At 36.0% G+C, this 11,259-nt stretch overlaps 1 protein-coding gene across 1 annotated transcript; it reads left to right on the forward strand.

The window, feature by feature from the left end:
- The first annotated feature begins 1,206 nt into the window (after window positions 1-1,206).
- ptgs2a (prostaglandin-endoperoxide synthase 2a) lies at window positions 1,207-5,130 on the forward strand. The gene is made up of 9 exons (XM_084410158.1): window positions 1,207-1,345; window positions 1,477-1,593; window positions 1,686-1,829; window positions 1,938-2,242; window positions 2,361-2,444; window positions 2,867-3,113; window positions 3,204-3,490; window positions 3,806-3,953; window positions 4,410-5,130. Exons 1-9 carry the CDS (start codon window positions 1,285-1,287, stop codon window positions 4,820-4,822), a joined length of 1,806 nt encoding a protein of 601 aa, XP_084266284.1. The 5' UTR covers window positions 1,207-1,284; the 3' UTR covers window positions 4,823-5,130.
- The last annotated feature ends 6,129 nt before the right edge of the window (window positions 5,131-11,259 follow it).

An 11,259-nucleotide genomic window follows, 5' to 3' on the forward strand; every position in this document is an offset into this window, starting at 1 on the left:
ATATGAATCGTTCAGTTGAGACTATTATTTTGAGGATTCGATCGAACCGATTCGCACAGCGTTTGTAAATCATTCGACTGAGAATATGAGATGAAATGTTGGAACCATAAACATAGCACATTTATTTGGACTTTCTGGCAAAACAGTAGCCTAGTGCCAACAGGGTTTTAATTAGACTGCATCAAACTGGACCACACAAGTAGCTACAAACAATACAAAAACGTAAACGAAATGATCAGTGATAATATCAGTAGGCTTATTGAACAAAATATGAATTAACCACAAACAAGAAAACGTCAAATGGGAACACTTGATCGATGACTCAAATGACTGGTGAATAGGTTTCCTGGACCGGTTCAAAGATATTAATCATTCAAACGAATCGATTCGCTAAACTGGTTCCTTTTTTTGGGCGGACGCAAACTCTTCCCCCGCCCCGGTTCTTCATATTTCAACTCTGATGGACACATGAAAAAGACCCCGATGGAGACTATTTTAGCGCTATATAGACTTTCTATGTTTCTTTTTTTCTCATAATAGCCTACTGTAAATGTGAAATGTTGTTACATCCGATCCAAGTGTTTAGGTTTTCATTTGAGATTTATTTCTTAATAAGAATTCAATTATAACACCTAAAAATATACTCAGAATCCATGCACGATTACGAATGAATAGCGACATTTGCTCTAGGTGGCGCTCATGAGCTGGAAAGGAGTGCCTTTATCACTGGAATGCAGTAGCCTAGGCTACTATCTACATCTTTGTGTCGCGTCTGATTTTGACAGAAATGTTTCCTTTTCTCCACCCAAAGCCATCATCAAACAGTTACTTTACCTGAAACAGATACAGCCTATTTTGGAAGTACATAAACAAAAAATAATTATAGAAACATTTGAGTAGCTATGCAGTTAAAAAAAAAAAAAAAATCCTGAATTGCCTATGATTGTAAATCTGAAAAAAACTTTTATTCGGTTTATTTGTATATAATATACTTGTCACGGTTTTTACCAACAGTTATAACTGGCTACATTAACAAATCACTTTTATTTTTTCATAATAAATGAATAGGCTACATTTTCCCAAATATAAATCCTTGATGAATGTGCACCTTGTGGAAATATACAGTCTGACGTTACAAACCTTGAAATTGCGCAAGAGAACTTCCTTCTCAAACAGTTTAAAAGGCGGAGGCTCGCTTCAAGAAGCACAGAATTCCATGAGCTGTACCAGAGTGCGCATCTCTGCTTCGGAGTAGGCTAAGACATTATAGACAAAACCTCTGGAATGAATAGACTGGTTTGCCTGGTGTTACTTTCAAGCTTTTTGATCTTTCCCGGTGAAGGATGTAAGTTAACTCAGCTTTAGCAATGTTAGAATGCTTCTTTCACAGTTTGATTGTTCTACCCAAATGCAATAACCTATAATCATGCATGGAAACAATCTTCATTTTTTGTACGGTTTGACTTTTTCTTGCAGACGACCCTTGCTGTGCACAGCCTTGCCAAAACCAGGGTGTGTGTTTATCCAAAGGTGCTGATGCATATGAATGTGACTGTACCAGGACAGGTTATTATGGTGAAAACTGCACTACACGTAAGTCTGGTCATGGATTGTATTTACAGATAAAAAATGTACATAGAGAAAATGTGTGCACTCAAAAACTGTTTCTTTTTCTTTCCTCACAGCTGAGCTTCTCACACGCATCAGATCAACTCTGAAACCAAGGCCAAACATAGTGCATTATATTTTAACACATTATAAATGGATCTGGGACATTATCAACAACATTTCTTACCTGAGAAATGCCATAATGAGCTATGTATTGACATGTAAGTTGAATGATGTTGCTTTTTAAGTGGATTCATAAAACTGAGTGTAATTAAAAAAGAAGAATAAATAAATGCACAACGTAATATTGCCTTTTTCTTGTTTTACAGCAAGGTCCCATTTGGTCGACAGTCCACCGACGTACAATGGAGATTATAACTACAAAAGCTGGGAGGCGTATTCTAACCTGTCCTATTACACCCGCACCCTCGCCCCATTGCCCCAGAACTGCCCTTCGCCTGATCTACCAAATGCAAAGCAGGTGGTGGAGAAGCTGCTGTTGAGGAAACAGTTCATCCCTGATCCACAGAGGTCCAGTCTCATGTTTGCTTTCTTCGCCCAGCATTTCACTCATCAGTTCTTCAAGACTGACTTTAAAAAAGGACCAGCCTTCACCAAAGCCTTGGGTCATGGAGTAAGTGGCATTCAAAGCTCTGTTATTAACTATTTTACTTGGAGAAAAAAATTGTACATACCATCAAAAGTGTATATGGAACTATAATGCAATTTCTAAAGATTCTGTAATGTTTTAGGTGGACTTGGGGCATATTTATGGAGAGACGCTGGAGAGACAACACAAACTTCGTCTATTTAAAGATGGAAAGCTAAAGTATCAGGTTTGTGCTATACAAATGGACATTGAAACAGCACTTAAAGGGATAGTTCACCCAAAAAAGAAAATTCTGTCATCATTTACTCACCCTCATATTTTTTCAAACCTGTATGACTTTTATTCCTCTGTGGAACATAAAAGAGGGCATTTTGAAGAACCGTTTTTGTCCATACAATGAAAGTCAGTAGGGACAAGAAAATAACAAAAAACATTGGACCCCATTGACTTTTAATCAAGACATCCTTCAAAATATTTGATGTTCCTAAGAAGAAAGAAAGTCACATAGCGTAGGTTTGGAACGACATGAGAATGAGTTAATGATGACCAAATTAAAATCTTTAGGGGAACTACAGCTTTTAAATGGACATAAGTATTGGTTAAATGTGAAAAAAAAGTTGTTAATGAAAAAATATATTTGACCCTTAGGTTGTGGATGGTGAGGTGTACCCTCCGCTGGTGAAAGATGTCCAGGTGGAGATGCACTATCCTCCTCATGTCCCGGAGGAACATAAATTTGCTGTGGGTCATGAGGCCTTCGGTCTGGTTCCAGGTTTGATGATGTATGCAACCATTTGGCTCCGTGAACACAACCGTGTATGTGTTATCATGAAGCAAGAGCATCCCGACTGGGACGACGAAAGAATCTTCCAAACCACTCGTCTCATCCTGATTGGTGAGTCAAGGTCGCATCATCTAAAACATTCCTAATCTTCACAATTTTGTGGAGAGATTAAATATTTCCATTTGACTTTTTTTCTTCCAGGTGAGACCATCAAAATCGTGATCGAGGACTACGTTCAGCATCTGAGTGGCTACAACTTCAAGCTCAAGTTTGACCCAGAGCTTCTCTTCAATCAACGCTTCCAGTACCAGAACCGCATTGCTTCCGAATTCAACACTCTGTATCACTGGCACCCGCTGATGCCCGACAGCTTTCAGATCCAGGATCAGGTCTACGGCTACCACCAGTTTGTGTTTAACAACTCTATAGTGACCGAACACGGCATCCGAAACTTGGTGGAGTCTTTCACCAAACAGATGGCTGGAAGGGTGAGTTTCACTTGTTGATAGAAAGATTCTCAGAGAAGCCTTATGTTGTTCAAAACCTGTATAACTTTCTTTGTTCTGTGGAACACAAAAGAAGATATTTTGTAAAAATGTTAATGTTTTTTTTCTTCATACAATGAAAGTAAGTGAGGTTCAGTGTTGATTTGGACCCCATTGACTTTCATAGCATGGATACAAAAAGTTATTCAAAACATAGTTTTTTATCGTCAAAATATCTCGGAACGACATGAGTGTGCATGAATCTCTTTGTCTTCACTTTACTGTCTTTGTTAATTTATCTCATGTTTTCGTGAACAGGTAGCTGGTGGACGCAACCTGCCGGCTTCAGTTCAGGGAGTTGCTGTTAAAGCTCTGGAGCATTCAAGAGAGATGCGCTACCAGTCTTTCAATGCCTACAGGAAACGCTTCAACATGAAGCCATACTCGTCCTTCGAAGAGATGACAGGTAAGACAAACCGTGAACATCACTGGTGTCAATCCTAAAGGCCCGTTCACATCAAAGAGGATAACTGTAACTAAAAAGTTTTAATAATCATTCCAATTCTACGAGAATACGGAAGTCCACACTACAACTAAAACGATAATGACACAGAAGAACGATATTGTTGGAATCACTCTCAGAACGATTTTTTCCAGTTGATGAACAATAAAAACATTGACAGCCAATCAGAATCCACCTGAGTTTAAAGAGCTTGCACGATTTAACTGTGTGCGCTTATAAAACAGAATGCTATCGTCTGTTGGTGTGTAGTACACTAACATAGTTATCGTTCTTTGTGTGAACAGGCCTAAAATATGGCAAAAATGGAAAAACAACTCTTTTCATACAGATTTAGAAATGAGAATATTAGGAAAAATACACCTCTTATTTAACTGTAACTTTTTTTGTTTGGTAAAACAGGAGACAAGGAGCTGGCAGACGAACTGAAGAAGCTGTACGGTCACATAGATGCGGTTGAGCTGTATCCTGGCCTTCTTGTGGAGAAACCTAGACCCAACGCTGTATTTGGGGAGAGTATTGTGGAGATGGGAGCCCCCTACTCTCTCAAAGGCCTCATGGGAAATGCTATTTGTTCTCCTGAATACTGGATGCCCAGCACATTTGGTGGGAAAGTTGGATTTGACATTGTTAACACAGCCTCACTCAAGAAGCTGGTGTGCTTAAATATCAATGGACCCTGTCCGATGGTGTCCTTTCAGGTGCCTGATGTGAAATTTCAGAGTTCTGAAAACATGAATTCAAGCTCAGCGCACTCCACACAAAATAATATTAATCCAACGATTGTCTTGAACGAGCGGAGTTCAGAGCTCTAAAAGATTTTGAAGGTCTCATTACTTTCACCATGGTACTTGATATTATATTTTCAATTGATATTTATTTGTTAATGTATTTATATGAATAATTTATTTCATTGATTTATTTATTGATGATTTTTCATATTGTTATTGATATGCTACATGCGTTGTAATATTCTTTTTACAAATACTTGGAAAAAAAATATCACAAGGTGTTCTCAGATGGTTTTTTTATATCAAATGTTAAATGTAGAATTTTTTTATTTATTTATTTATTTCAAATGGCAGTAAACTGTTGACAGTATTGCTGTATTGGCCATTTCTTGAATAAAAAAAAAAAATAAAAAAAAATTGTGTTAATATGTTTTGTATCCCTTTTTTGGCAAATATTCTTACTTGCACTATGAAAATTTTATTTCTACACATATGCATATAAATATATTCACTGCCTTTCAAACCAAACCAAACTAAAACAAAATAACAATATATATAGGCCTATATATTATTATTATAATATATATATATTTTTAAGTCTTACTTTTGGGGTCCAATTTTCAAGAAAATATTATTTTTATACTTTTAGTGACATTTATAATTTTATAAAAGATTTCTATTTCAAATAAATGCTGTTGTGAACTTTCTATTTATCAGAATAGAAAAAATACAAAAAATGCATCAGTGTCATGTAAGAAATTGTAGTCTGCCTCGACCCAGATTCCACTCCAAACTATATTTAAGAAGGAGCTCATCCCCAAAATGGCTTAATTATCATAGAGATGAAAGAAAGTCAAGTTATATTGTTTCTTCACCATTTGGGTTGATCACATCGTGAACAAATGGTAGTCAATTGTAGAATGGGAATGGGTGTGGGAGACAGAGAACCTTCTCAGACAATGGGGTGTCACAACTTCATTAACATACAGACCACAGTTGTTGCAACAAGAGCAACTTCATTTACATTAAGAAGAGGATAAAAGGTTTAAGATTTGGATGTTCTGGGTTCATTCTGACGCCGGTGAACCCAAGGTGCTTCGTGTACCTTGCCACTGCTATGCTGTAATAAACTTCATTTTTGAGACCTTCGACGTCCACATCATTTTTTCTTACAGTCAACAAAAATATTAAGCAGCACAACTGTTTTCAAGCATTGATAATAATAAGAAATGTTTCTTGAGTAGCAAATCAGCATATTAGAATGATTTCCGAAGTATAATGTGACACTGAAGACTGGAGTAATGATGCTGAAAAAACAGCTTTGCCATCACAATTACATTTTGAGAAAACAGCTATTATTCAGTTCACAATTTTCTGTATCCAAAAACATCATGCTGACCTAAACTTTTGAACAATAAATGTCCAGCAAATTTGGTCTTTGTCCAATCTTTAAAAAAAGGTGGCCACACAAAATGTATTGGATGGATACTTGAGTCTTATATGGGCATTCTGAGGAGTACAGCATATATTATCCTAAAATAACTGTTCTACTGTTCTCTAAATTCATTGGACTGTGCTAAAGTTATGATGTTTTATCCACTGTGCTTGGCCCTGTAATTGCTGTAACTGCTAAATCTTTTCTTACATTACTTTTACTAAAAGTCTTTCTAGGGAAAATGTTGAACTCTCTGAACTTGCAAAGCAGTATGTTTGGCTGCAGGAAAAATATAATAATAACAGTGAATCAGTGATTCTCTTCAGCAGATCCAACTTCCCCACTGATTGTGCATGATGTGATTAATACTGACTGCAATGAACCCAGACAAAATAACACCACCGTATTGACCTGAGCCAACATACACTGTCAAGCTCCATAACAATCAAGCTGGAAAAACACACTTGGTGACGTGCGGGAATGTGCTCGTTTAGGGCAGGAAAATGTAGCATGGCAACTCTTCTGGGAAAGGGGTTTGGTGTCTTAAACATACTAACTGGAAGAAAAATAATAGATTAGAAGACTAGCAGAGTTTACTTTTACCAGACGACAAGCAAAGTTCAAAGGCAGTGAGAAACATATCAGCACAGGCAAGAAAAAAAGTTCATTGCACTGCACCCACCATAAACTAAAAAGAATGAAATGTTCTAAATCAAAGAAATTAATTAGAGAAACTAGGCTTCATTGTGTTGAGACAATTCTTTGGGTGGTACTGGGAACTTTCAGGAAAGGCTCTGCAAGCACCAGCATGCCAAACAGAACCTGCTGAAAAATGTGTCACTGGTGTGGTGAGCCAAATTACCTAAGTGACAGTCAAAAGTGAAATGGATGTTTAGTCTAAGGGAAAGGAAGACTAACGTCACAAAGGCTTGGATTTATACACCCATCACTCACAGAGGTCAGCTGGGGTTACAAATCGCTGATGCAGTTTAGGTTACGAAACCCACATGCAGGACACGTGTGTTGTATGAGAATCAGGAAAGATCTGGAAACCGGTTAGAAAAGAAAAGTTGGCCATGGCTTGTGTAGCGTTGACCAGCCCCGATTCTAACAGACAGAACTTAGCTCAGGACTTGGCTTAAGCAACTACACTGAAAAAATAGTAACCTAAAATGGTAACATCTAAATTAACTCATTTGATTCAACTCAAAATATTATTTAACATCACTGAATCAACCTAAATACATTTATACAAAAAAAGAGTATGGGTTAGAACGGGGACACCTGCAAGTTGCCAACAGTGTTGTCTCCAGTGTGTTTGTTTGATTGAATGAATGAGAAAATCATTCAAAATTGATGTTCAGACTGAATGGAAAGACTACATGTCTTTTGTCCTGTTGTGAAGAACGTGCACTTCTGGTCAAATTCAGACAGTGATTATAAACTCTCAACATCTACATACATTTTATTTAAAGCTCAAACTAAAGCAAAAAACTCTAGGAAGCTTGTTTCCGCCACAGAATAAAAATAAAATAAAAAAGGAATATATAAAGTTGTTATTTTAATGCATGTTTGTCTTATTTTAAAACTTTTTAAAACATCTTTGTCAGGAATATATGTTTGGTGTCATTCACATGTCTGTTTTTCCCTTTAGTTTAGCCTTGTTAATAATTTCCTTGTTTCCTTAGTTACTGATTAGATTCACCTGTGTCTCATTAAGCTTCCTTTGTTAGTCCCTTGTATATATAGCCCTGTGTTTTCAGTTATGTTTGCCGGTTCTTGTCTTCGATTTGTGTTGTGGTAAATTCTCCTGCGAGCTCCAACATATTTTGGTTTTGTGATTAAAGACTGTTTAAAACACATTTCATTGGTCGTGTGTGTTGTTGTCGTCTTGAGGGCCCTTATGGGCTCTGCATGGCCCCCGAGGTGAAGAACCACTGCTTTAGCATAATTTTATTGCTAGAAGCTTCTACATTCAGATTCTGTTTGAAAATAGCCTAAAACACATAAATAGATTTTCAAAATAACCAAAATCAAAATAACACAACAAACCATCCATATAAATATATTTTATAAACAACTAAATAATAGGCACAGCATTTCAAATAAACTTTAAACTACTGTTAGAATCAGGATAAACCATTTAAGGCATCTAACGTAACTCAAAACAAAAAGTTGAGAAACAGGGGATACAGACACAAGCATGTTTACACTGATTTACACATCATGATTTTGACTGCATGTGCAAGTGATTAGAAAGATAGATAGATATCCATGGCATTGGCAACACGGCAACAGACACATACAACCCACTCATACACATTCACACATAATTTAGACAATTTCAACTGAAACCCACTCAATACACTGCTAATACTTTGTATAAATATTAGCCTACAAGACTACATAAAGTATAAAGTGTACGTCATTCAGGTTTGTGTGAAGACACTGATTTGAGACTACAACATATGACAAATTGATGATTAATATACCATAGAACTGATACAACATGACAAGCGGTGACAGAGCTGTCATTAACACATGTAGATTTTAACATTTCCATTACACACCGCTGTGATTGTGTTAAGTATACCAGGTAAATATGTGCACGTCATTTAGTTTTGTATTGGCTTCACAGGACCACAACTATGACCAACTCATGATTAATGCTATAAATCTGTCAATACAAGAGAAGCATTGACAATTCTGGCATTAATCAATTTGGTTTATAAGGTGTGGGATGACATTAACATATTTTAATGCACATTGTCTAGACTTCTAATTTATTTTCTTTTTTGTAAACGTTAGTTAATACGTAGTCTTTGATATCACATTTTCTTATATACGTATCGGTTGCATGTCACCAGCAGGTTTCATCTGATAATGAGATGAGTTTCACTGATTGTATGAGGTCAGATGATGACAGCGGACTAGACAGTTTTCTCAACACTTTCGATCATGATGGTTCATATTTCAAATCATTCAGTCACATAATACAGATTTTCATGGGTGTACAAATGTCTGAGACCATTTTGACAATCTGAGATTTAAACTTTAAAAAATTAAACCTTAAAAAAATAAACAAAGAAAAGTAAAACATCAAAAAGAAAAATGTAAGATTCAACATTATTTTTGCAATATTAAAACATTTTGCTCTTAAATTGTTTTATTGATAATAATAATTTATCAAGATTTTTTTTGTTTTTAAAAAGCAAAATAGAAGTTCTTCCATATTAAGGTCAGCTGGATGAGGTCATTTGAGAGTTTGTTATTTACAGCTGAGTTTATATTGCTTTCTTATGGTAACACTTGACATTCAAGACACTCAAAATATGTTTTTGTTAAAAAAAAAATTACAAACTATTTCATAAAGCTCAATATTGTTATATAAGCCTTGACATCTGAATTTGACAAACACAGGAAATTTACATTAGTATCACCACCGCACTGTTTATATAGCCTACCAAATATACAGTGACGCAAAACCTGTGTACGCATCTCCTATCTGTTTATATACATGATACATCCTCTTAAGGAACTGAAAACAGTTAAAATGTCATATAATCAACATAGTCATCATTAAGATAGTGAACAGAACCTTTTCCAAATTTCAGTTACTTTGTCACTATTTATTTGTTTTTTTTAATTCTCAGTTCATTATGGGAATTTCTGATCTGATTCATAGAAGTAAAATCTCTCTCTGTATGTTTTATATATTTTAGATGCTTAAACATCTGAAGTAAAGCAGGCTCAGTGGACGGGTGAGTGGGTGTGTACAAGCTGGGGTTACAAATCGCTGAATGAATTTAGGTTACGAAACCCACATGCAGGACACGTGTGTTATATGAGAATCAGGAAAGAGCTGGAAACTGACTGGTTAGAAAAGAAAAGTTGGCCAAGGATTGTGTAGTTTTGACCAGCCCCGATTCTAACAGACAGAACTTAGCTCAGGACTTGGCTTAGCAACTACACTGAAAAAATAGTAACCTTAAATGGTAACATCTAAATTAACTCATTTTATTCAAGTCAAAATATTATTTAACATCACTGAATCAACCTAAATACATTTATAAAAATAAAATAAAATAAAAAGAGTATGGGTTAGAAAGGGGACAACTGGAAGTTGCCATTTATTACAGTGTTGTCTCCGGATTGACCGGATGTGTTGTACTTCTAAGGGTGAAGTTAATATACTATCAGATTCCTTCAGCTCAGAACCGGCACATGTTTTAAATCTCTTAGGTAAGGCCTGTTGCCAAGGATACAGGGCTGTTTATTTGTTTTGAGCGGGGTGTAAAACTCAAGATGTCTTCCGCTGATGACCTCATACTGTCACTATTCAGCTCAAAGTGATGTCAAAGACACTGACAAACATTCAAGAGTAATACTGTGTCACAACTTTTCTCTACAGTTTTGAAAAGTATGAATGGGGTGTCTAGGAATGCACAAATTTGCTTTACCGACTGCTTTCCTTACTTTCCTGTAAAGGAAACAGAGAGAATCATCCTTAAACACATTTCTCCCACTGACTCATGGTTTGCTGTAAACCGGACTGTAGCTGCAACTATAACTGTACTTGTCGATTTTGTAAACCCATACTCAAAAAAGCTGCAGAAGATTGAATGATTCACTAAACCTGGTGGTCTGTGCGTGTGGAGCAGGAGTTTTGTCTCAGTCTACGCATTTTGGGGTTGGCACTTGGCTTGGATGCGCAACAGACATCTGGCACAAAAATGGGATTGGAAATGCCTGTGAATGAAAGAGATAACAAATGAGAGTTCAGACCACCTGTATTGAGGGGATGATAATGGACAGCCATCATAGGCAAGAAGTCAAACTTGTAAAAAAGAAAATACCTGCCTCACTTCTTAGGTGTTGATCTGTTGGTTATTGTATTGTAATATCTGTATCGTATAATATATGTAAATAATGTTATAATGTATATATTATAATAATGAGGAGCCAAACAGGAAATAACTATGTAAATTGTGAATATATAAATGTAATCTGAATATAAAAGATACAACTCTGAATATAAAGATACAAATCTGAATTTATTTTTATAAGCCTGAATATATAAGTGTAA

The sequence above is a fragment of the Rutilus rutilus genome (genome assembly GCF_951802725.1).
Source record: "Rutilus rutilus genome assembly, chromosome: 6".
NCBI lineage: Eukaryota > Metazoa > Chordata > Actinopteri > Cypriniformes > Leuciscidae > Rutilus > Rutilus rutilus.

Bases quoted from the DNA above. Each gene is read 5' to 3' on its own strand.
- ptgs2a (XM_084410158.1), top strand. From the start codon at position 1,285: ATGAATAGACTGGTTTGCCTGGTGTTACTTTCAAGCTTTTTGATCTTT. The intron at 3,491-3,805 runs GTGAGTTTCACT...TTTCGTGAACAG, and splicing joins CCAAACAGATGGCTGGAAGG to GTAGCTGGTGGACGCAACCT. The intron at 3,954-4,409 runs GTAAGACAAACC...TTGGTAAAACAG, and splicing joins GTCCTTCGAAGAGATGACAG to GAGACAAGGAGCTGGCAGAC.